At 38.4% G+C, this 26605-nt stretch overlaps 2 protein-coding genes across 4 annotated transcripts in view; both read right to left on the reverse strand.

The window, feature by feature from the left end:
• LOC121528441 (caskin-2-like) overlaps positions 1-10453 on the reverse strand; it is a 91182-nt gene extending 80729 nt beyond the window's left edge. For all 3 annotated transcript variants that reach the window (XM_041815915.1, XM_041815913.1, XM_041815912.1), the window contains exons 1-2: positions 10406-10453; positions 2742-3173 (exon numbers count right to left, since the gene is read on the reverse strand). In XM_041815915.1, coding sequence (XP_041671849.1) covers positions 2742-2835 — 94 coding nt within the window. In that variant the 5' untranslated portion in view covers positions 2836-3173; positions 10406-10453. The remainder of the gene's footprint in view (positions 1-2741; positions 3174-10405) is intronic.
• Positions 10454-12291: 1838 nt separating this feature from the next.
• Positions 12292-26373, reverse strand: LOC121527850 (ER lumen protein-retaining receptor 2). Its single transcript, XM_041814864.1, has 5 exons — positions 26115-26373; positions 17778-17878; positions 17457-17615; positions 16297-16549; positions 12292-13311 (listed from the first exon to the last, which is right to left on the reverse strand). Exons 1-5 carry the CDS (start codon positions 26203-26205, stop codon positions 13277-13279), a joined length of 639 nt encoding a protein of 212 aa, XP_041670798.1. The 5' UTR covers positions 26206-26373; the 3' UTR covers positions 12292-13276.
• Between the last annotated feature and the right edge of the window lie 232 nt (positions 26374-26605).

The raw sequence follows: 26605 nt of genomic DNA on the forward strand, positions 1-26605 counted from the left end.
TCTGCCATTTATATCAGTGTGTAACTTTACAATACATTGTGTTAGGCATGGGAGTTCAATTAATTCGATCCATAAATCACATTGTTCAACATCTGGATAAAAAAAAATTGAAAAGACTAGTGCATCTACAAAATATCATTAAAAAAAAGTTGCCCAAAAGCAAAAGTCCCGAGACAGCATAAATTCTGTATTGTTTTATTGTTTATGTGGTTAAAAAAAAAAAAAAAAAAAAGTGGAAGAAGATGGATTTCTGTTTTTTTTTTTTTTTCTTTTCTATGTCTCCTTTTCTTCTTCACCACTCTTTGGTTAGGACAACAGCACCACAAAGGTATGGCTGCTTGTCCAGACAGTTTGGTTTGTTTGACCAAGTGCAATGTGAATGTGAACCAAACCACAGGAAAGTGCAACCTTAATGTGCTCTAATGAGCTAATTAACTTCAAACACCTGCAAAGGTTTCCTGAGCCTTCATTCTCTCACTCTGGCTCAGTGTACACAACCACAATCATGGGGAAGACTTGACAGTTGTCTAGGAGAAATCCCTGACACCCTCCACAAGGTGGGTAAGCCACAGAAGGTCACTGGGGAGAGGACAGGCTGGTTTCAGAGGCTAGATCAAAGCATAGTCATGGAAAGTTGACTGGGAGGGAAAAGTGCAGTGAGAAAAGGTGCAGCAACAGGGATTAGCGCAGTCTACAGAGGATTGTTAAACAGCTGATTTAAGAACTTAGGTGAGCTTTACAAGGAGATGCATATTTTTGGGTAAGAATTTAAATGACAAAGGAGATCACACATGTTAAATATTGTATCAAGGATAAGAAGATATGGCATTCAGAGCTGCTCAGACACTAGACCCAGGTAAATCTAAACTATATCATACAATATAGTTACATATCAGGGCAATGAAAAAATAGGTAATAAACATGAACAGCCCTGAATGAGAGATCCTTTCGCCACTGAAAATAAACACCTCTAGCCCATCCCATAGCTTTTATGTTCTACAGCAGACTACTTGTTTGTGAGGTCTTGTTATGTAACTTTACTCAGTCAGATTAGTATTACATATTACAAAGCATGAAAACAAAAACACATGCAGTCACTCCCTTTCTGTTTCAGACCAGCTGATCAGACACCCCCTCCATCATGCCTTTGGGTTTATGCTCTCTCGCTGACCTACGACCCCCTCCTCTCCCTAAGGCTGTGTGTGCAGGTGCCTCCCTCCTCCGTCTGACCCCCACCCAAATATGAAGCTTAGCCTGGAGGCTGCATGTCAGACTGACAACAACATAACAGCTTAAAGAGCACCTGACAGGGCTTAAACTTATCCATAAGTGTTGTTTGTGATAAGAATGGAACTTGAAGGTGGGGGTTATATGAGAGTTAAAAAAAAGTAAAAATCCTGAGAATCAATTTGAAATATTAAAATGAAAGTGTAAAAGTTTCTGAGTTTAAATGAACATGATCATAATCCACTGGTAGTAAATTTCTGCCTCTAATAAGGTCAGCTGGTCTCAAACACGAATTAAAGCAGGTCATTGATCGATCTATCAGCCATATTGACGGCTCTGTACACAGAGCAGTGGAGGTCAGCAGCCAGCTGCAGCTTCTGCTGAGCCGCCGTAACACGCTGCACGCTCTGATGATGTGACAAATGACTAAACACCATACCACTAAACATACCACTGTATGTTTGGCTTTGGCTCATTTATTTGGTTGAAGGTTGAAATTTCGACAGGTATTTTTGTTAAACAATCTAAAATTAGCTTAGCTTTACTTTCGCTTCTACTACACTTCTGCTGCATTAAGTGCTGCTGAGCTTAACACAGCTGTAGTGCCCTGCTCAAAGACACCTTCATGGTTGGCTAAAAACCATCAGAGAACGTAACTTGTCCTCCTTCCCCAGCTGCACTTTCACAGCCAGTTTGGCAGTCATTGGTTGTCCGCAAACAGAAGCACAAAAAAAAGCCTATATCACTTTGAATATTGTCTGCCAGGCAGCGCTTTCTGTCTGCGTAATGTTCAAAGTGTGTAACAGGCTTTTTCCTGACAGCCTCAGCTTTGTTCCCACAGCTCGTCACTGAGCAGCCAGCCTCTGTGATGAAAGCCCCAAGCAGATAACGCCACAAAGAGGCGCTTCAACTTCACAGCCTGCGTGGCCTTAACTTTCCCCGGGCTGGGATGAGGGAGGACCCTGTCATTTGCAACAATGCTGCTGTAAAGCGAGCTCGCTTGTCGCCTGACTTGGAATCTACGCAGATAAGAAACTCTGGGAGAAGAAAGAAAGCCAACAACAACCCACACAGAGAGATGCACGAGCTGCAGGAGTCTGCTTTTGGGAGATTAGCTCTAGTTGTGCTGCAGTTTGAACCCACTTTGTATCAAATTGCCCCCGACCTCACTGCCAGAAGGGCTGTGTTTGTGGTCGGTAGGTGAACTTGATCCTGTGGTTATCACAAGGAAACAACAACAACAAAGCCTATGGGGGCCTCTCTGGCTCTGATATCTTAGCTCTTTTACAGGATGGAAACAATTACTCTGAGGGCTGAGTTTTTAAAATAATGTTATCTGTTTCTTCTGGCTTCATCTGGCAATTGGTGATGATGTGGGTGATGAGGGTGTGAGGGAAGTTTTTATTTTGGTAATGTGAAAACCAACTTAAAAATACTGATTTATGATTTCAGGTCCATTTCACCCGGCCCTTATTTCATGTACGAAAAATTTAAAAAAATCACTCCATACTCACTGGTTTTGTTGCACTTGACTTTGGAGAGAAGTTTGTGTGCCAGAAGAAGATCTCCACTCTTCACAGCCACCAGCAGATCCTGCTCCTTCCCCATGATTACAGATCCAACCACAGACACACAAACGTCTCACAGGCGGATGCCAAGGTTTCTTCTCTCTGTCTTTTTAGAGCTCCTTCAGGCGGACAGTTTCAACAAACATTTGTCAGAGCGTTAACAGGCAGCTGCTGAATCCCAGAAATGTAATGATACTGCAGGAACTAGAGAGAAGGAGCCTCAGGTGAACTGGTCCTCAGGGTGGTTTTGCTCTTGTTGATGCAGTCAGGGTCCATAATCTCCACAGGAAATTACTGTTAGATTAGAAGAGGTTTAGTGAGCCACAGGGCTGAGTGTTTGTTTATAATCCAACTTGCCATCCCGGTGCAAACAAAATGCTGCAAAGAAAGAAGACAGAGGGATTTTATTGTAGTTTCTTCTATACAGCACTTCCACAGCCATGACAGGGTGGAGGGCGCATTTTTTACTTACAGGCTTATTTTAAATTACAGAGCAGATAGATATTTTACTATAAAAAGTTGTTCAGACAATAATTTGTGTTTATTAAAAAATATGCATGAATAAATGTGTATATGGGCATGTATGATATTTTGTTTACGGTAAGTATTTTTTGCATAATGTCTGTTAAACTGCTGTTTTTGTTTGTTTGTTTGAACGACTCATCAGTTGGTAGGTGTGATTTCAGTCAACCTAGATTTCCTTCCTTCAAGCTTAAAAACCTGATATGTTTTTTTTTTAATTTATAAATGCCAATTGAAAACTTATCTGTAAAATACTGAACTTGTGCAACACTTTTTGTGCCAAGAACGAGTGCCAAGGTAAATTTTGATGTCTAACTGGCAATCATCACAGCAGCTTTTGATAGATAACAGCTGTCAGGATAAGATATGACACTAAACTGACCCAGCTTCTGTTTGTTTTCTCATTTCCAGCAAGCACCATTCCTCAGGAACATGCAGATAATCTGTTCCTGTGCAGGAATACAGACTCCATCCATTGATAACATTTTGCAAACTTTAAGGAAGCATCATTGCAGCCTTAGCTCAGTCTGACGCTCCACCAGCTTCAAGTCTTTGAGTGAAAGAAAAATCTCTCCCATGAGGGGAAGTGAGGCATAGCTGACCGCTGCCTCAAAACCAATTTGCCTGAAAATTCAATCTAGTGGGACAGCAAAGTGATGAAAAAACTATTTAAGGACAAAAATAAAAAACAACCTCCATCTGTATGACACAGGCATCAACAAACGGGCTGTTTCAGTGAAGCACGGAGACAGAAATAACAACAATCCAGATCTGTTAGCAGAACAAAAGCCCCAATTAGGACCCAAAACAAAACTTAAAGAGGCAATCTAGGAGGAGAAAGAGCTCTGGGATGTCTACTGTGTCCCACACTGACTGACTGCATACATTCAAAGGAGAAAAAAAAAGCACAAGAAATACTAGATTTTTCAACCTTGAGCAACTTTTATACACATTTTGGTTCTAAACAACAAAAATGTGCACAAAGTTTTGGACTTGTTATAGTGGATTGTTGTCAGCAGCCCTAAAACAGGCTGTAATGGCTGAGAAGTAATCTTTTAACAAAATAAACCCAATTAAAATATGTCTAGTGAGAAGCCTTTTTGTCTCTATGCTCAGATTGGTATTGAAGTGTCTGACAACAAAATAGAAAAACTACCCACAGAAAGAGACATTTTGTCAATGAGGAAGATTTTTTTAATCAGAAACAGTAAATTAGTAGCATCAGAACTCACAATTTACCAGAACAAAAAAAAAAAAAAAAAAAGCAATTATACATGCTGTTAGAAGTAACATTTCTGTAAAGCCGGGCATACGCTGAGTCAATTCAGACACAAATTTCAAGTCATGACTAACTCAGATCAGACCAACCTTCAGCTTGATAGTGTGTCATTTGTTAGGCAGTGTACAGGGGGGAAACGACGGCCCACTACGGCCTGACCAGGTGCTCTCACCTGGTCGGATAGACTTCTGACATGTTTGATATTTTGGTCATATGTCTGCACACACTCCCACAGTGAGAGCAGAATCCTGACTTTTGGGGCATTTTGTCCTTTTTTAAACTGTATTAACTCTATTCCTGTATTAATGATAACAGTGATAAAAATCCTCGACGGTTATCACACCATTCATATTTTTAATATTATTAAAACTTTTAGTGATAATTGTGTTTAACATCACAGTAAATCATTTCCAAGGAGCGTGCTTTATAGCAGGGGAAATCAACTATATTTGTACAAGGGCCAACCTTTTCCTAAAAAAGCATGTTGGGACCCAAACTTACAAAATACATTTTTTAAAAGGTCTAATTCACATATTTTTGCATATCTATTTTTATTTTCTTTCAAATGAATGCAATTTTTAGGCTCCAAAAGTGAGATCAGTCCCTAAGATATTTTAGTAATATTTCTGTGGCTCTCATATTTCTGTAATGGGTAGCGATTAATGAAAAACCCAAACAAGAAACTGCACCCCCAAAACTCCTGAAGTCAAATTTTTCCATAGAAAGTGGCAGTTTTTATCAAGAATGAACGAGTAAATACTTATTAAACAAAAATTATATTAGCTAATAATGGCATATAGGGGTATTTCTGAAAAAAGGATGAAACATAAAGTCATTACTGATTAACCTGTTTTGATATTAGTTGGTTTTGGAGTCGGTTTAATAGCTGTAAAGATAACGAAAAAAGAAAAATCCCAAAATACGGCAACATTTTTCCTCTACAATTTTTTCTCTGCACATATTCTGAATTTCATCATGTTCTGGGGGCCAGGGTGGAAGATAAGTGGGGCCTGATGTGGCCCCCCGGCCACCAGTTGATTATCACTGCTACATAGGTTCATTTACTGAGGTGAATGGGCAAAAACGTCCACAGGTCAACTGAAGATGCAAAACGCATCATGAAGGAGGTGGCATTGCTATGTCTCTCCTTTTGCCTGCACCACTCACAGTCACTGTCTAAGCCCGCCAACACAAATAGGCCTAGGGAGCTCTCTAGTAGTAGACCAACACATTTATCATTGATGAGCTCAAAGCACATCAGTTTTTTGAACCAAATTAAAACGAAATGCAGAAGCCTTACTTAAACTTATGCTTGATGAAAAATAAAAACTCAGACTGTGGGAGTAGCACGCACTCACTGGCTTAAACTGCTCCTCATCTGCACAAAAAGTCCATGAAAAGCACTTCAAAAACTCTGGAGCAGCTTAGTTAGTTTAAAATATTGACCCAGTGTTGATTTCTGTGTGGAAATAGTCAGCTCAGTGATGGTTATATTATGATGGGTTCAAGGACAGTAAGAAAAAAAATTACATCTAATGTAGCCCAAATAAGATGTCATGATTTGTTCAATTTAACATCAAGAAAATGAAATTCCATTTTTCAAAGGGAACTCTGGTAACATTTCTCACAGCTGGTTCTGACTTCACTCGTACAGCACAAGCACTCAGCTCATGGCCAACCATCACACTGTGCGGTATGAGCACAAAAATCATGAGCGATGGTCAAGCATCGTAAACCGTTGAGTTGCAAAGTGTGACCTGATTTTCCAGCACAACTGTTAAAGAGTCAACTTGAAATCCCACAGTGTACACCCTGGCTTAAGACTGTCAGATACTTAGATTAAAAATCTGAGGCAATCAGTTGAAATAAAGAGAACTTTTATCGTGCACGTTTTTCTAAAGGGATCTTATATCAGCCATGTAGCCTGTTTCTCAGCTGTATGATGGAGCAATCACTGGTACAACTCAAGAACTCTGAAGGTCATTTAGCCATTAAATATACTGAAATAGGTCTTAGGTGTCCACAATAAAGGTCATCAGAGCTCTCCTTGTCATTTCAACAGTAAATTTTCTCTTCCTACAACAGGCTTCATCTCGTTTTGCTTTCTTTTTATTATTATCTGTGCTGAGCCCAGTGTACACTTTGATTTAAAAAAAAAAAATAGGGTACAGCTATCTTATCGTCCGTTCTATAAAGAGGCTATTAAGTTCAGTCATTCCTCTGGACTACCAGGTGATCAGGCAGCAGAGTAGCTGAGCAGCAGCAGATGCCAGAGCGAGTCTTTGCACTGACACATGATCTAAAACTAGCCAGGCACCTCGCCAGGTTGTAAACAACTGCACAGGCCTGCACTGATGTGTGCCAGGATGTAAACAAGGACTCCAACATTTGCTAGTTGGAATAAAAGTCAGCAAACAGAGGCTGTTAAATAATGATTGTGGTTGGTTCACACATATTAAAGAGGCCACTAGGGTTGTCATGATACTAAACTTCAACATGGTACCAGCAGTTGTCAAATGAAGTCAATCCTTACTGCAATGCCATGGCAACAAAACAAAAAAAAAAACCCAAGTCATCCAATATTGATTATACTGATTACCAAAACTGGTGGAAAACTCATGTTTAATGTTGAAATTGCACAAATGTAGCTCAATTCCAAAGAAGTTCAAGTGATATGTAAAATGTAAATAAAAAACATAATTTGTAGTTTGATGGCAGCAACACATCTCAAAAAAGTAGGGACAGGGTCGTGTTTACCATTATGTAGCATCTCCTCTTCTTTTAACAACAGTCTGTAAATGTCTGAGAAGTGAGGAGGCCAGTTCCTGGACTTTTAGGAGAGGAATGTCTGAGACGGTTGTCTGATGAAAGATTCTAGCTGCTCAACAGTCTTGTCTCTTCTTTGCCAGATTTTTCCTTTTATGATGCTCCAGTGTTTTTATTGATGAAAAGTCTGGACTGCAGACAGGCCAGTTCAGCACCAGGCCGCTTCTACTGTTAAGCCACGCTGGTTTGATGGATGCAGTATGTGGTTAAGTACTGAGTCTTTAGACTTTAGTCTGGATGGGAGCAAATGTTGCTCTAAAACCTCTGTATACTTTCAGCATTGATAGTGCCTTTCCAGATGTGTATGGTGTTTCCAGATGTAACACCATAGGCCAAGGGTGTCAAACTCAAGGCCCGGGGGCCTAATCCGGCACGTGGTGCAGTTTTACCTGGCCCGCAGGATCACCTCATATTCTAATTAGAACTGGCCCGCAGGTCTGAGGTTTGCAGATTTCCTCCTCTACGGAAATGAGAATTTAACCTTGAAGATTTAAAACATCCTTTAACTCATAAAAAATGTGAAAAGTAAAGAGTAAAAACAATGAGATAGAAAATAAGGAATGGTGGAGAGAAATTAATTTGTGTTTTCATTTGATATTTTCAATTTGCATCTCAAAATTCTGACTTAAACTTAGCATTTTTACTTTTTATATTATATTGTGAACTTTTAGATTCCAATTTTAAATTTAAAGTCATATTTTAAAACTTCAAGATCATGATTTCAATTTTAATCTCATATTTTGCCCTTTTTGACTCCTAACTTTGAATTTTAACCCCATATTTTGACTTTTTAAACTCATAGTTTAGAATTTCATCACATATTTTGACCTTTTAGATTCATAATCTTAAATATTAAGTTATATCTTGACCTTTTAAACTCAACATTTTGATTTTTGTCTCATATTGTGATCTTTCAACTCCCAACTTTGATTTGTTATCCCATATTTCAACCTTTACACTCATGATTTTAACTTTCTATTTCATATGTTTGCCTTTTGAAAACATTATTTTCACTTTTGATTTTGTGTTTTGACCTTTTGAACTAATATTTCAACTTTTTATCTCAGATTTTCTAGCCTTTAAACTTATCATTGACTTTTTTTTTAAATCTCAAAATTATTTATCATCAGTTTTTCTCCCCCTGAAATATAGGCTATTACCTGTGACAATAAGGTTGACAGTTTATGGTTAAATGTTGACCCTGTTGGGCCCTCAGGTTGGACTTATTCAGATTTTGGCCCCTGCTTTGGTTGAGTTTGACACCCCTGCTCTAAAACGCCTCTATACTTCCAGCTTTAATAGTGCCTTTCCAGATGTGTATGGTGTTTCCAGATGTAACACCACAGGCTCTAATGTAACCCCATACCATCAGAGATGCAGTCTTCTGAACTGTGCACTGACAACAAACTGAAAGGTTACTCTCCTCTCTAGTCTGCAGGACACGGCATCTGTGGTTTCCAAAAAGAATTTCAAAGTTTGATTCATCTAACATCAGAACAGTTTTCCTTTTCACCTCAGTCCATTTTAAATGAGCTTAAGCTAAGGGAAGACAGAGGTGTTTCTATATTGTGTTCACATATGGCTTCTTGGTTACATGATACAACTTTACCTTGAGTCTGTGGTTAGCACTGCAAACTGTGTTGACAGACATGTTCCTGAGCCCATGCAGCGATTTCCAGTACAGAATCATGCCTGTTTTTAATGCAGGGCTGCCTGATGTTCGAAGATCATGGGAATCCAGTATTAGCCTTCAGCCTTGTCCCTTGTTCAAAGAGACATCTCCAGATTCTCTGAATCTTATGATAATATAATCTGCAGCAGAAACTAACAGTCTTCCTAATTTTTAGAGGCAGGTTTGCAGATTGGTGAACCTCTGCCCAGCATCTCCTCTTTAATCAGCAGAACACTTTCCAAAAATGTTCCTCTGGGAGTTGAGAAATTATCATCTTATCTTTACTTCTGAGCGACTCTGCCTCTCTAAAATGCTTCTTTTATACCAGTCATGTTAATGACCTGTTGCCAATTAACCAAATTACTTGCAAAATGCTCCTCCGTGACCACTTGCTTTTCCAGCCTTTTGCTGCCCTGTCCCTACTTTTTTGAGATGTGTTGCTTCAAAATATTTTTCATGAAATGGTGAAATGTCTCAGTTTCAACATCTGATGTGTTGTTTGTGTTATATTGTAAATAAAATATGAGTTTATGAGATTTGAAAACAATTTCATTGTTTTTACTGACATTTTACAGTATCCCAACATTTTTGGAAATGGGGTTGTAAGTTGGCAACACTTTACAACTCTCTTTTCTTTGGTTTGAAAGATGATTAAAGATTATCTGGTTGTTTTCTTTACTTAAAAAAAAAAAGTAAGGCGAGCAATTTAGGCATTTGCCTGCAATTTACTGAACAATTAGGGGTGGAGCGCTACTAATTTGTAGCATTGGTATTAACCCAGTATCAATATGGTCTCCTTTTTACTGGAAACAAAGTCTAATCTGGTGATTTAACTATCATTTACCATTTCGTTGAATAAATATATATATATATATATATATATATATACAAGGTCTATCACCATTTGGCTAAAAAAAAAAACCAGAGAGATATGATTTTGGTCCATGTCACCCAGCCCTACAAGGAACAGTTCATGAGGATGAATCATGTTATCATAAAGGAAATTAAGCTTTCAAATTTTGATGTAAAAAGACCGTTTTAATTCCACAAACAGGCTGTCTAATCGGCTGAATTTCTGAAGTTCCCCCGCCTCTAAACATCGCTGTAATCCTCCGTACGTTAACTTTAGCCTCTCCTCCTTTAGCTAACTTGTCAGTCCCGGGTGTCCAGGTGTTCGTCTCCAGGTCACACAAACTCTTAAAAACACGTCCTTACATCCTGAAACTCGGTCATTCTCAAAGTTTTTAGTCTAAACGTTTACATTTGCTTCATTTTAGATAAATAAGTTAAAGAGAAGAAGAGTTTTCTCACCTGTTGTAGAGAGTAAACGTCAGGTGGTGACTGACACGTTCACAGCGGAGTAACTGCCCGAGGAGCGCTGAGCAGCACGAGACGGAGCGGAGGAGCTTACGTCAAGCTAGTAGTGTGCACGTACAACTGCCGACGCGTACTTTCAAAGTAAAGCTTTTGAGAATAAAGGGGCTGCAGTTAACAAAACTTAAGTGCTCAAATTATCTGTTTTATTAATTTGTTTGAAGACAGCTTGCCTTTTAGTGCATAAACGATGCTCAAGAAGAGGAAATTCTCCAGTCTGCATCTAAAACGACTGAGCTGCAACCGATTTCAAGGTCAAGCCGCAACTCTATTATTTTATTTTGAAAGCTAAATTACATAACAATAGTTATTATAACAAACAGTTTTATCCCTCTTAACTCCACCTAATTTAATAGCATTTCGTGGCTGTTCAGGCTATTCCTGGATAACCGGGATCAAAGTGATTATGACACAAGTTCAAACCAAAGAAAGATGAACAAACAAGGTGTGGATGCTGCCTAAAACAAGCCCAAAAAATGAATCAGCTCTAACCAAACCGGTGGAACCTACTTTGTTTTTAGTTCTATTGAATTTATGGGGAATAAAGAAGAGAAAAATGACAACAACAATGACTAAGACATTCTGTAATATTTTCACATTTGTAAAGTATAATTTAACATCTTTTTCTTTTATTTAATGCGTACAATAGTGTTATCAGTCTGTTTTTTCTTTAACAGTAAAAATAGCTAGTAATTAAATAACGTTTTAAAATAAGAAAGAAAGAACGAACGAACGACAGAAGTTTGAAAATAACCACACAAAAAAAAACCTATGAATTAAAATTTTTTATCTTTTTTCTTTTAGATTTTTACATCAGTAAATTTCTAAAATATTCCTTCTTCATTTGTTTTCATTTTTATTTCCATACGTATTCATTTACTTTTTTCGTTTCTTCAAAACTTTTGATATCTATACATGTGTTTGTTATTTTTAAAGTAGTTTTTTTCTGTCATATTTTATTCCATCCATCAAAAACATCTATCATACACCTGCTAAGACTGAACCATATTCCGAGCACACTTGGGTTGTGAGATGGCGCCATCTGCTGGTCAAAAGCTGCAATGCCATCAGCAGCAGCTTCTGCCCCAAATTAAACATTAATTATACATTTTTTTACCCTTTCCTCCTGACATTCAAGTATGCTTGAATGTTAGATTCTGTCAGATGATACTGACATTTGGGAGAAGTTCCAAATATGGATCTGGACAAGAATGTTTTCGATTTCCTATCATCAAATACATGCGGTCCAAATGTTTCAGACCATGACTCCCAAAATAAGAGAACCTGAGACTGGAGACCCCTGTTCAGGTATATGTTGTTGTAGCACAAAGCATCATGTACAATTTGACATTATAAGGAGTTTGTGTACACATTACTTAGATTTAAGAACAACTGTCACTTAATAGCGTTGGATTTATTTTAAATTTAGCTCTTTAAAGGATATTTTTTCAATAATGTTTAAAATCTACCACTTTAAACCATATTAAGTTTCTCTTCATTTCTTTCTTTCTTATTTTCTTTTGGAATGCATCTAGTAACCCTAGTCCAACTGCAGGTAGTAAATGTGGTTTTTCTACCTGCAGTTGGACTTCAGTCAGCTGTCTTCTTCAGTACTGATCAATGTGGCGACCCTGCAGTCTTCTTACCACACATTTAATTCACCCCAATAGTTCTTAGGCCTTTGACTGATGTTACTTTCTGCCAGCTACAGGGGCAAACCTGGAGATATGTCTAAAATACCTGGTTAATATTATTTAGAATCCATGTAACATCATCAAAAACGCTGCTTATCTTTAATGCAGCTGTGAAATGACAAACACATGGACAATTCTACGGACTTTGTTTATTGAACCAGGAAGAAAATAAAAAATAAATACATCGGCACCTAAAAGAAAAATTAAAGATGCTCATTTCTGTTGTGATAATTCACAAACAGGACATTAAAAAAGAATCATTTCAATCAGTTGAAGGAGTTTCTGAAATAAACCTGCAGGGCAGCGATGTGTCATTAACAAGCATTAGAATATAGACTGTCCAAACAGGCTAATAACTGGAGTATTTCATAAAGAAAGCCATTTACAAAGGTTTATTCAACTCTGTCATTGATGTAGAAAAATCTCATTCCACTAAATTTAGGAGGCATTTCAACAACAACAAAAAAAATTCCAGCTTGATTCACTTTTCTGAAAATAATAACGCTAAATTATGGCATCTTTGTTAAATTAAATGAAACTAAAATATAAAGTTTATTCATACATGGGAATGCATCGTGGTCAGAAACATAAAACATGAATTATTCGACCGTCAAAGTTGTGAAAATTCAACAAATTCCTCCCCCAGATTCATCAGGAAAAACAATGCACATTTATCAATCGATTGTAAATACTTTTACAAATGCTCAAGTCGAGAACACCCACCACAAGAAGTCCGCTTCAGTATCACACAGCGCCAAATCAACGGCAATTTTACACCTCCAGCTCGCATTCACCAATGTGTACACTTTTCTGTAGAAAACTTTCTCTCTTTTTTTCTTCCTTTTTACAGCGTGATAAAAAAGTTAAGGCAAGATGCATCAAACAGAAATCCAAAGGCCGTGGACGAGCCTCTGCAGGGGGTTCTGGGTCAGAAGCTGCTCCCGCTCGCTCTCTGTCTCAGGCATCTTACTCCGACAGGAGGGGAGGAAGAGGAGGAGGAGGAGGAAGGACAGGCGGTGGAGGGTGGGGTCAGGGTCATCAGAGGCGTCCACTTCCTCTCCTCCTCCCCTCCGATCCCCGTCCATGAGTCTGCTCAAACGCTCCTTTTTGGCACTTAGGCTGGCAGACTCAGTTTCTTCCCTTTCAGGACTGAAACAAGGTGGAAAAAAAGAAAATTAGAAACGGCAAAAACACAGACTGATGCAAAGAAGCATAATGCATTCATATTAGAAAAAGTCTGCTCTTGTTTTCTTATGAAAAATGAGACACAAGACATTATCACAGTTTTACAGGTGTTGAATTTAAAGGAGGTTAATAGCTATCATTTCTACAGGGTTGAAGCCTGATGGGTGAATTGCATTGTTTGATGGCTCTTCACTGGTGAAACACATTGTCACTTTTTTTATGGTATTTTTTCATGTGTGAACCAAGATGTTTATTGAAACAATTCATGCCCAAAGTTCACCATACCATCATCACCTTTTTTTTAATGATTTTTTTTTAAAAAGGCTGTCATCTGCAGTGTTTTTCCATGGTCAAAATGCATTATTGTCTCATTTTTCAGTGGTAACATGTTGATTATTAAAGCATTTTCCATGCCCCAAACACACTGTATGTTAGTTCATTGGCCAAAGGCCTTGTTGTCCCATCTTTTTCATGGTACTTCAAGCTGTGCACAAAAATAAACATCACAACTTCCCACGACTCAAGGCAGGCTCCCATGTCTGCTCACTGACGGACTGAAATAGCAGAGTTAGTCCCAAAATAAGCAACAGCTCTGGTGCTAGAGCAAAGAAATAAAGCTGCGTTTCCACCAAGTGTTCTGGTTTGACTAGCTACAATTTGGTATGGTAAACCCCAAAATAGTTTATTTTCACAGACACCTTTACATGCATGTGCAAGTCTCTGCTGTTCTAGCCGCTTAGTGGCAGAAATCAGCAGGGAATAAGCAGTATTTCGGCCAAAAAGTGTGGACATTGTAATAACTACTTCCTATCGATGTCCCCCACCATCATGACAGATCCTGAGCTCATAGAACATATTTATAGAAATGTTTGGACTCATAACGGCACATTATTAAAGCCACAAGATGAAGTGGGGCAATTACAGGTGACAAGGCATCTAATGACAACAGGTTATATACACCAGGTTTTATAGCTGTATAAATAGCCTTGTGATGTCTGATTAACACTGCTTTATAGGGGAAAAGACCAAAAAATTGTAACGTTAAACAAAGTAGTCTTTATTAATTATCCCTGTTTCTATTTGGTGAAATACTGAAGTTGTTTCTGTGATTGTTCAATGAAGTGAATGTATCTGATGCTGAGTTTGTACAACATAATATAAAAGATGAGAGTTGAGCCATGTGAACTTGTCACATTGAAAATAAATTGAAAGTTTAATTGGTGTCAAAATCAAACTAGATTAATAGACCTAAAGTAAAAAGAAGAAAATAAATCACTGCTATAGGAGAAACAACTAATCTAAAGTTTGTATTTACAAAACGTTGACATAAATTCTGTTTCACAACCATCACTTAAGACCCAGGCTGGTAATACCTTCAGGCTCTGCTTTGCATACTTGAAAATAAGGTCCATATAAATGTCAAAAAACTTGATTTGTGGCCACATATCAATGACCATGTTCGAGGAAATAATATATGGTGAGTAAAGATATCCCTAACTGATGCAGATATTGGCCCATTTCTCTTCCATTTTCACCCACTCCTCATAGAGCAGACAGCCGTGTTTTACCACTTAGCCTGGCTGAGCAGTTGTGTCTCCGAGCTGAAATGTCAGTGGAAATCCTCTATTATGTGGGTAGCTCCGCCTTTCTGGGACAGACAGGTAAGCTTGGCACCCCTAAGTAAGGCTGTCAAAAAAGTATACAATCCAGGTTGATTATTTGGGACCCTTTCCAACTTTTTGCAGTGCCATATCAAACTGAACCAGACTACTTGATGGCCAGGACTCTGCAGCAGGAAAATGCTCCCAGAGTTTATAAGTTCTAGGAAAAATAATGCTTTATGGGATGCTGCCATTATGTTGCTTTGTTTCTGTGTTGTATCTCGGTCATTGATTTGTACAACTCCCAACAAAGATTTTAATAGTTCTGCACAATTAATCTAATCGCAATTGTGATGTCAGGCTGTGCAATTGCACAATTGCATAAAATACTGCAATTATTTTGTACTCAGCAGTAGTTGAAAGATTTACAAAAATGCCTGCAGAAAGGCCTTTAAGTTTACAAAAGTGCCACTGTTGTACTTTGAAGAACTATCTGTAATTTCAAAAAAACTTTTTTGGAAAATAAAGGTTTATTGAAGTAGCTGCATGTTTGTACAGGGTATACCTGCAGCAGAGCTGTTCCAATGCTATTTTTTCCTTCCCGATACAGATACCAGAGCATTAGGTATCAGCTGTTCTGATACTGGTGTAAACTCTCTGAACTGACTGTGCTATGGAGAAGTGGCATATAATTTCAGCCCTACAGTGAACTCAGAACATGGCTCAACAAACAAAATTGCAACGTACTGCCTCTCTGTGACACTTAAAGTTGTTTCCTGCTAGTTAGTGTGAGTTTTGCTGCTAAATATTAAAAAAAAACAATGGCACTGAGGGCCACATCACAGGCTTTCTGTCTCCCTTTATCTCCATTATGCTCTATTCAAGCTGTCTACATTATGATCTTCATGTTTAAGAATGCGCAGTTCGACACAGCATGACATGATGATTGAACAACCTGCCATTGCTGGACAGCCCTTTACAAACCATCCTGAGAAAATATGGTGGTTAGCATTTAAGCTAGCACTATTACATGATAGAAAATGGATAAAATGTGGATAAATGTCAGATGTGGATTTAATCTTCAGTCCCTGAATAGTCACCCAAGTTGCAAGCTCGCTAGAAAAGCTTCTGTAAGGGCGACTAAGGCATCAACAGAATGGCACAACGGCTATCTTAAAGAAGAAAAAAGTACGAGGCTATGAATTATGGTTCAAAAGTTATTTAACTGTTGATAACCTATTTCTCTTCTTGTTGTTTAAGACAACGCTGGTCTGGAAAGGTTTTAAACAAATGCATACAGAGAATTTTGATATAAAAGTTAAAAACAAACAAAAGCTGCAGTACTGACCTTTCGTTACATACAAATAGAAGAAGTCGCAGTAGAGGATGGTCTGTACCACCCCAGCCACAATAGCGATCATGTCAAAGAATCCCTCAAAGTAGAACCTCCATATCCAGTTGATGAGGTAGAGCGCTCTGTAGAGTCCCAGGAAGAACAGGTAGTGGGTGGTGATGGTCTCAGCCTCGCCTGTCTTACTGATCATGAAGAGCTGGGGCAGGATGGCCACCGACTCCAGGTAGATGGAGAACGTCCACAGAATCTGAACAAAGGAAGGCAGAGCGTGAGTGGAAATATAAAAGCAGAGCACTGATGTGTGATTAAATACCTCTGCATACTTTACATGCAAATGTTCACTCATCTCTGACTGTAAAACGTGTCTGTGTCAAAGAATCCTGTCAGGGCACTTCTAAAGAAGACAGACAGCGTCAAGCTTTAGGACTCATTGTAGTAGCCTGGCATGTTTTTGCTCATTAATCCACTGCAATGAAACAGAGAAAACTTGTTTCCCAATATATGCATTAATGTTACTACACTTCTGTCATTGTAATAAAAATTAAATCTACCATAAATCCATTTTTAGAGCATATTTTTTGTTAAACAAGTTGGCTGCATCATAAATACCAGTGGTCTTATGGCATAGGGACTAGATGGAAGCCTCTCCTCAGTACAAAACACGTAAAATCCCACATGGGGTTCGCAAAAAAGCACCTTTAGGACTCTCAGATTGTGAGAAACAAGATTTTCTGGTCTTATGGAACCAAAATTGAACTGTTGGCCTCAGTTCTGTTGCCCAGTGCCATCCCAGCAGTGAAGTGTGGTGGTGGCAGCATCATGCTGCAGGGGTGTTTTGCAGCAGCAGTTGATTTTTTAGTTTTTTTCATTTCATAAATTTGCAAAAATTCAAATTAATTTAACAAAACTGAAAAAAGGGAAGGGGTTCTGAATACCTTCTGAATGCACTGCATGTTCACCAGTAATGGCAATAAATGCAAACAGACATATCTAACTCTACCTTTGTACTTTTTATGTGTTTATTTCTGCTCATTAATCACCTGTATACAAACATCAACTTTTGCTCCTTTCATTTCTGATAAAATGTGTTTTTGAACCAGAAGTTACTCTACTGGAAAAAAAAAAAAAAAAAAAAAAGAAGTTTTTTGTCTGACCTCGAGGGGAGAGAAGTCGTGGTTGACCAGGAAAGCCAGCCCACCAACAGGAACGACCAGGAACTCCACTCTGAACGTGTCATGGTTTCCATCATAGGTAGCCTTGAACTTCAGGTAGATCAAGTAGACAGTGGCGTACGCACAGCCAATGTAGATGATCTGGCGACACAGATGACACCCAACATAAGAACATCATTCATACAAAGCCGTTACATCTCTCAGGGCTGCATCAGCCTTTAGCAAACACGGGTGTGTTGGCTGAATGCCGTGTGCTTTGTGCTACAGGCTGTGAGCATGTGGAGCAGAGAGTGAGTAATTTACCTTCATGCAGGTGTTGTAGAGAGAGATGAACGAAGTCAGCAGGTCCAGGTAACGAGTGGTGAACACCAAGGCGAACAGGACCTGACTCTTCCCAGAAATACCTGCAAAGACACCAGAGGACACAGAAAAATATGAAAAAACTTTTTACGGACAGCTCATAGATTAGACCCAGGACAGCCCTAGTGTGGCATGCTGACGTTTTAAGGTTGCAGCTAAGCCTCAAACAAAAGACACGTTTGTATTTGGTTTGCTGTGCTTAAACTTTCAAACAGCAACTTCATCTTCCAAGTATACAACCTCAAACTTCTCTCCACAGCTTTCTTGCAGACATCTGTTTGATAAAATGATATAATCTCCAATATCTTAGGATCATAGGGGGACTTTTAAAACTTTAAAAACTACATTTATTTTAAAAGACATATCTAGGACAGAAGAATGAGTATTCAAAATCACAAGAAACTCCTCCACTGAAACAGAAACAGACTGCAGCATATCCGAGAGGGTGACTGGCTGCAACCTACCATTTCTCCATGACCTGTATGCCTCTGGGATGCTGAGGTGTGCAGGTAAAATTGCAGCCAACCCCTCATGGACTTTTGAGGCTGCCCCCACTGGCAGGAGGACAAACCCTCCCACCACAAGGACAGTTTTTTCCCCTCTGCTGTAAGCCTAATGAACAGTACTCCGGCCCTCCCCCCACAAACTCTCACAGAACCCCAGTCAAAAACAATGCATCTTTATACAGACTTTATACATTACACTAATGCACACAGGACTTTATCTCTTCTGTTTACAACTGCACCATTTGTGTGTTAGTCATCTTGAAAAGTATGTACTAGAACCTATCCACCAGTATACTTGCACAACTATACAGTTTCTACTGCTGCATGTTTGTACATACTTTTATGATGTTTATATTTTATTTCAGATTTTTATTTTGCTGCTTTGTTTTTTTTTCTTTAACAATATATCTAAGTGTTTCCTATTTGTATTCTTCCTCTATGTTATCTTTTTTGCACCAAACACCACGTCAAATTCCTTGTATGTGAAAATGTACTTGGCAATAATACCTGATTAAGAGAGTTTTCTTTTGTAATGCTTTGCTTTAGTGCTCAAAAACAAGAAATATCTGAGTGTTGAATGCCTTTGACTTCGGTTTATGTTGCTGTGATTACAAAAACAGGAATTGTTATTCAAATTTAGATTAAATTGCAAAATGACCTACTGCAATTTTCAAATTACAGCAGACACAATACTTCTTTAACCTGAAATGTCTGTCAAAAAACAGTTTGATGCTCTTTTTCTGCAGCAGAGAGGTTTTGCTCTGCACATCATGCAAACATTCAAACATCAGCTCTTTTAAATAGTTTTAAAAAAAAATCCTACTTTTGCTATTTTTGCATTTTTATCATTCCCTTCAATATAAAGATTCATATTAAACTTGCAATTAGTCAAAATACTTGAAATTAGATATTTTTTCAAAACTGGTCAGCCCTAAGATTTTCATATTGTATCAAAGACAAAAATTATCATCTTGACAACCTTGCAGTGAATGTATTTGTAACATTTATTCAGTCTGCAGGGCTTCATCTGCTTTTTCCTTTATGCATTTAAAGATCTAGCAAAGCATGTTCTTTACTTAGAATTGTCTTTTTAATTCCAGAGAAAGGTTGTGGATAAATTAAGATATCAGGGGAAGAGACAGAGGGAAACAACATGCAGGAAAGGAGCCACAGGCCAAATGAAAATCCAGTATGCCTTCTTAAACAGCTTCTCTACATAGGTACATGGACATAACTACTCGGCCTCTAGTGCCCCATTTATGATAAAAAAATAACCAAATATTGAAAATTTAGGACATCTAATGATTGAAATAGGTATCGGTGTTGTTTGACTTTGAATATACTTGAGCACTGTATCGAATCAGCACCAGAACGTTGCCAACATCTTTGTGTAGTTTGGTCAGTGTCATAACTAATAACCCAGTTCAATCAACCTGTACCGTTGAATGGACCTCTGATGCTCTCTCTCTCACTTAAGTCAGGTTTCTGTGGAAAATATGACAGATCTTTTTAAAGCTTTGATGTTTTCCTGTAGTTTTAATCATTAAAATAAAAGAGATTACATTGTTTTAAAACTCATGGAATTATTGTGTGATAGTTTTAAAAATAACTAGCTGAACATTGGTAGTTTATTCAGGGAAATTTGATAATACAAAGTGAAATACAGTCCACAAGATGAGGAACTGGAGTGACTCGTCATCTTTAGCTGTAGTAGACAGACGTCTCACTGTTTATCTGTTGTGTTGGCAGGTGACAACACATTTCCTCCAGACACACCCTCAGTGTGACTACAAGGAAGGCTGAGATCAGTGATCACTACATTAACTTTAGAAAAAAAAACTCCTGATTGACACGTGAAACCTTTATTACTATTTGTTTATACACCAAGAAATAATCAGCTTCAGTAGAGATCTCCGTCACTTGTCAAAAACCTGCATGTGAACTGTCCAAATCAGCTGTAGGCTCACAGCGCGGCAGACACTAGATTCCTCACTTGACTGTTTTATCAGCTTTACAAAAAGTAACTTGCATATTAGGGCTGCACAATGAATCTTAATTTCATTATATTAAAGAGTTTTAGGCAGGGTAAAAAGATCTTAGTCTGCTGAAGACTGTTTTTGTTCATTCTCATTCCTTAAACTTTAAAGAATTTTTAAAGGACTCAAGTTTTCGGTCTGGACAAGATTGAGGTGCATGACATTCGTGGATGTGTTTGAAATTAGTTGAAAAAATAGTGGGACACTTTAATCATCCTCCTCTTGCCTGCTGGGGTGTGCAGGCTGTGCAGACTGCAATATCCTTGCAACTCCAAATGCACAGCAGTTAGTTTGAAAACTTTTCTCTGCATTTGAAAAGATGACAGAAGTCAGCACAGTGGATTCATCGGCGGCTGCTGATCTGTCTCCTCTGTGAGACATTTTACGCACAGACACTAATGATGATCATGGTGTTGAAAAAGAGAAATGTTACTTTATAAGAGACTGGCAGCAAAAGATTCTAACAAATATAGTCTGATCCACTTTTCTTCATTACTACTTTATTAGATACTGGTACAAGGACCACTACTGATGATGACTGATGAGGATGTTCAAGCACGTAAGCGCAGCTTGACACACAGCTGACTGTGATGCTCACTACCTGAGACGGGTTCACGCACCGGTGCTGCTTCACATCCTGGATAAGAGAAGAGACAGACTGAGCTGCAACAAGGCAGAGAGGCTAATCTTTGTAGGGAAAACGTGTATCTAAGTAAGATATGGACTCTGAGATAGGACTCTGTGTTATACCAGCATGACACCAAGAAGTACACTTTGGGGTAGGATTGGGAAATATATAAATTTTTCATAATATCACTGTCTATTTAAACAAGATAAAGGACTAAGCTTGATTGTTTCTGGCAACATAGTTTTAAAGCCGATAAGAAAAAACTAAGCAGCGATTTAATTCAGGCTAATGAGGCAATGCTGCAGTTACTGTCAAAAAAGTATCTTTAATTGTAAAATAAGATCAAATAAAAAATTGTATTGTGGACTTCTAAAGTTGAATTTGTCCCATCTAAATAAATAAAGAATATGGTGCGCAGATGGCTTAGCGGTCTAAGGCGCTACCCATGTAGCGAGCGGACCAGGTTTGAATCAGGCCTGTGGCCCTTTGCCACATGTCTCTCCCCACTCTCTCTCCCATTTCCAACTCTATCCACTGTTCTCCTCTGTCAAATAAAGGCACAAAAAGCCCAAAATTACATCTTAAAGAAAAAAAAAGAAATGAAGAATATAATTATACTGTTGTTCAACAACAAAATAGTATTACTATATTAGTAGAAGTGATGAGGAAGTAAACAAAATCAAATAACTAACAACAGTTGATGCAAAAGCATCTGTATCGTCCAAAATTTTTTTTTTTAAAGAACAACATCGGTCGTGATTTTCACAATTGGTGCATCACTAGTATTGATATCAGTATCAATACTGTAAACTGTCTGTAAACATTAGCATATGGAATATCTGCATCCAATCCAATGTGTAAAAACAGGCCAAAAATTAATGTTGCCTAAAATAAGCGCAACAGAGAAAAATTCTAATAAGTTATTATTTCTCCGAAACCTCTGTATTTGGCGCCATGTTGCGATTAAAAAATAGGCTACCTGCCAATCAAGTCCAAAATAATTGAGTTATGATTGCATAATTCAAATATTACTCAAGCAAGCATGGTCTCACTACATGTATTTGAAACTGGGGTGGAGCAATTTTGAAGAAATATTAAATTGTGATGATTTTGACTTATACTGCGATTTTAATCAGTTTTGTGGCATTAAAGAGTGCACCCATTCTTTCTTTGTTTTGAAGCACCATCTTAAATAGACCTTTAGTATTTCTGCACGAACTGTCTAGTACAGCTTCTGCTGTCGCTCCCCTCAAACATTCATCCTGACGGCTGCAGAGATTTGAATCTTCCATTTTTCTTGTCTTTGCTCACTTTGTTTAAATTTTCATAAGATGGGCTGACTTTTAACGGAGTGCTGCAGTATTCATGGTTGGAGATTGCAGATGTCACTGCAGTTCATGTTTACACCTTCATATGATGTATATATAAACCACAGGGGCAGACGTATTCATCTGCAGATGGATTGCATTTTAATATCAGATACAAACATGAACGAAGACTACTTCTGTCTGCTAACATCAGATTTGCAGCAATAACAGGTTAAAGTCTTGTAATGATGCTTAAGTCTAACATGTCACTGTTTTGAACATCCCAGCTTGAAAATGATTGATCTGGCTATAGATTTTCCACTTTAAACTCATGCAAACAGCAACAGTGACATAACTCCACGACTGCCTGTCTTCAAGTGATACAGCTGTGAACTTTGTCCGGGAAAACAGCAGAGTTTTATCACAATGGTACAACCAGCAGCAAACTTTTCCCTTACAACAGTGAAGATTGTACTAATTAGCCTGTGGATTTTCATCTAATGCTGTCAACTTGTGAGTACAGTCGTCCAAATTTAACATATTTTGATGTTACATTAAAAAGTGTGATATTGTGACAACCATACTCTTGCACATCATCACACAAGTAACATACATTGGCAGGATTTTTCCTGCCTTTTTGATGCATACAAACAATAAACTAATCAACCTAACTGCTGGGTCAAATTAAGACCTACAGCATGCTGGGATCACTTAACTCAATGTGATAGTTAATCTGTTTAACCCAGCTTGAGTTTGAATATATTTAACCCCAACTTTCGTTACTTTTAACTAGATTACTGAGTAAAATCTGACAGATAAAATAGTTTAATATTCAACCTAAAATGTCGGTTCATTTCAATTGGACTGTAAGGTTATTTTATCATGGATATAGGTTATCATTTATTTTTTTGCTCCCTCTTATCACAGCATTTGAGATTGGTGTGTAATACTAGGGGCCTCCTCTAGTTCTGCTCCCACAGTGTAAAAAAAGGTTGTCAAGTTGTGGGGGTTATCACAATATGATGCTAAAAGAATCAAATGATTTCAATCCCTGTGTGATAACTAGGCAACATATGTAAAAGACCAAAACACCAAGTATTTCAATTGCCAAAAACTGCAAGCACACTCCAACTTCAAACTCACAACGCCTCCAAACATAATGATTGCCAAGGTTTTGGTGCAATTTCCAATGAGGTGTAGTTTTCTTGCCATTTTTGATGGACTCATTCCTCTCCTGTGCAGTTGTCTTATAAAACAGCTGTGATGTTTGTAACGCATCCGTTATTTTTTTATACTATTGATCCTAAAAAATAACAAAGATTGTATCTTTTTAAACATGTGGTCACAAAAAGTATCAAGCATCCTGTCAACCCTTAGTGCACAGGAGTTTTCTGGCAATTTTAGGCAATAGCAAAAGAGATGAGCCAACACTGAGTGACTCCTTACAGGAAAAAAGTGTGTGCTCTGCTACCTCCACCAAAAAAGCTCTCAGTTTGATTTAAGTGAGGAGCAGAGGAAGCCACAGCATATACTCTGATTAGTTTGAAACATGATAGAAGCTGCAGACCTCCACTGTCAGGCCCCTTGTAAAACTTACAGCAGTACACAACAGTTGATGGCAGTACTGGGCAAATAAACACCTCTCCACTAACACACAACAGTCTGGCTGCAGACCTCCACTGCCAGGTTTGAAGAAAACGATAGTATTATACAAAGTAGGGATACTGGATGATATGGGAGGGTGTAGAGAAGAGGAGGCTGAGTTGGAAGAGCCTCTTAAGTATGTAGGATAGTTGGGTCAAATGGGCTGTTGTTGGGCTGACAGGGACCCATCATGCCCTCATGCTTAGAGACAGCATCTTTGAGGTACATTTTGATAGGATGTAAGATCAGTTTGTCACAAGGTAGAAATAACAGAGTTTTAAAAAGTTTAGCAGTATGAATAGAAAACATAAGGAAAGCAGGATGTAATCAGGGAGAGAGGACAGCTGTTCAATTTGCCTGTGAGAGAGAAAAATGTAAAGGAGGTAGGTGTTTATGTAGGCACCAGTCAGGCCAGCTAAAGGATGCTAAGGACTGAGAGAAGCAGGTGGATATGTGAGGGAAACTGGTTGTGCCACAGGAGATAGTTTGCACTACTTTGAGGCCTGACATAGTTCTATGGTCTGCCAGTCAGTGTATAGTTTATTTTACAGAGCTGACGGTTCTAAAGGAGGATTTTTTTTTTTTAAGAAAAAGCTTAGATATGCAGATTTAGGAGCAGAAGCTGACAGTGTGGTTGGAAAGTTAGGGTTTGTCCAATCCAGGAGGGTTTGTAGCAATGTCAGGGTTGCACTTCCTAGAGAGCTATGAGTGCAGGGACAGAATTTGCAAAAGACAGTTAAGGAGATGTCAGATGAAGCAGTTCAGGCAAGTCCAAGCTATTCCAATGATATTTAAAAGTACTGCAGATTTAAAAACTACATTGATTTCCTAAGACATGCACATAGAGGAGGAATTAATCAGTCAAAAACTGCTGGTACACTCTTGCAGACTGTCTAAAGTGCACAAATATGTTAACAACATTTCAGTAGGCAGAGTAATTGTGCAGTTAAGACAGTGTGCAGGAGCTTAGGTACAAAACTCTGAAATAAGGAAGAAGAAGTTACCCAGTATTATGTGCCTAAGCTTTCTATTTATGCTGCCATAGTATCAAAACTATTGCACTACAATTTGGTAATAACTGCAGTTACACAAGACAATACTGCAATTTGTAGATATGATCACAATACATAGCACTGTTATAAACTGAAAGGGCTTCATGTAGGCATTTTTGTAAACTGTTCCAGTACAACTGAATATAAAGTAATTGCAGCCCTTTGTGCTACTATGCATAATCAAAAGTGCAGTTAGATTAAGAGTGCAGCTCTAGATAATGGATGGGGAAAATCAGATGGAAACAAAAGAAGTGGAATGGTATTAGTAAGTATTCATATTTGTACTCTACCTCCATGAGTGCATAATTAATTGCGCTTGTATTTTGTTTTAAAGCTAATCCCTAGTTGTTTCAGTCATCAATAGTATCAAAAAAGTACTGCAGCCTTTAAAAAAAGCATCTATAACATAAGAAATACCTACAAAGATGAATGAATTCATCAAATAGTGCAGGAACACTCCTGTTTATAACGTTTCAGTACACAATGTAAGGGTGCAGTTAAGACTACGTGGAGAAACTAAGCAACTTAAAACAAGGAATTGCCCAATATTGGGTGCATAAGCCTTGCATTTTTGCTGACGTAGTATCGAAACACGTTTTGATATCATACCGAAGTTTAAACTTCGGGTATCCGTGGCAACCCTGGTACTCCCTGCTGCCACGTCAGAGGGGTCACCCTCCGCTAACGTAACGTAAATGAATAACACTGGAGCGAACGTGGAAGACAGAGATATCATCAATTATCTCTATAAAAATGTAATAATGGAGGCCCAGCATGCAAAACTATCACTATGACTGTTAAGGTAAGGTACTATAAAGGCTGCACCAACTAGAATGAGGGCTGTCGCTTGCTTCACTGCGATATACTCCGTGAAAAACTGATAATTCATCATTTTTAGGCAGCATGTAGTCATATTGGTGAAAGTGACAGTGGAATTACTGGCTAGGCTAGGCTAACTGACATTAGCCGAAACTAGCCACTGAGCTCATACTGGAGTAAAAGTTAAGCAGCAGAGACGTAATGAATTCCTTTCAATGCGTCGTTCCTATGTCAGGACACTATCTGTGTTTTTAGGTTAACTGTTGGTAAAATAATATGAGAACTCACCGGCACACGACCTGGTTTTCCATATTTTTAGCAGCAGGATGATGATGGCTGCTAGATGGGAGAGATCGCCGGTTAGCCTGAAAATGTTCATGATTTAAAGAGATCTCCAGAAGAAAATAACTGGTTCAAGACTCTGTAAAGAGCTCAGTTGTTCCTCTGTGAGGATTAATTAATGACCTGACAGTACTGAGTGACACTGTGTGCCAAAAGAGACTGATTCTAGCTTCAGGAGATGGGGAAAATGGCGAGCAAAGCGCGACGTGGCTCGGGGACGTGGCCAAGGCAGAGGCATCCAATGCACCACGGGCAGCGCTCGGGAACTCAGCCAATCAGGACGCAGGGATTCCTCATTAGAATAACTAATGCTGTATGGATGCTGCCTTCAACTACGACGAAAAAGGTAGTAATTCTGACATTAAGTCCCGGCTTCCTGTAACAGGAACAAAACAGTAATCGCATTTTACCTTCAAGGAGAAAGCACAAAAACGGCA

This window comes from Cheilinus undulatus, linkage group 20 (assembly GCF_018320785.1).
Source record: "Cheilinus undulatus linkage group 20, ASM1832078v1, whole genome shotgun sequence".
Taxonomy (NCBI): Eukaryota; Metazoa; Chordata; class Actinopteri; order Labriformes; family Labridae; genus Cheilinus; species Cheilinus undulatus.

Bases quoted from the DNA above. Each gene is read 5' to 3' on its own strand.
- LOC121527850 (XM_041814864.1), bottom strand. From the start codon at position 26,205: ATGAACATTTTCAGGCTAACCGGCGATCTCTCCCATCTAGCAGCCATC. The intron at 16,550-17,456 runs GTCAGACAAAAA...TCCTTTGTTCAG, and splicing joins ACGACTTCTCTCCCCTCGAG to ATTCTGTGGACGTTCTCCAT. The intron at 13,312-16,296 runs GTCAGTACTGCA...ACCTTGTTTCAG, and splicing joins CTATTTGTATGTAACGAAAG to TCCTGAAAGGGAAGAAACTG.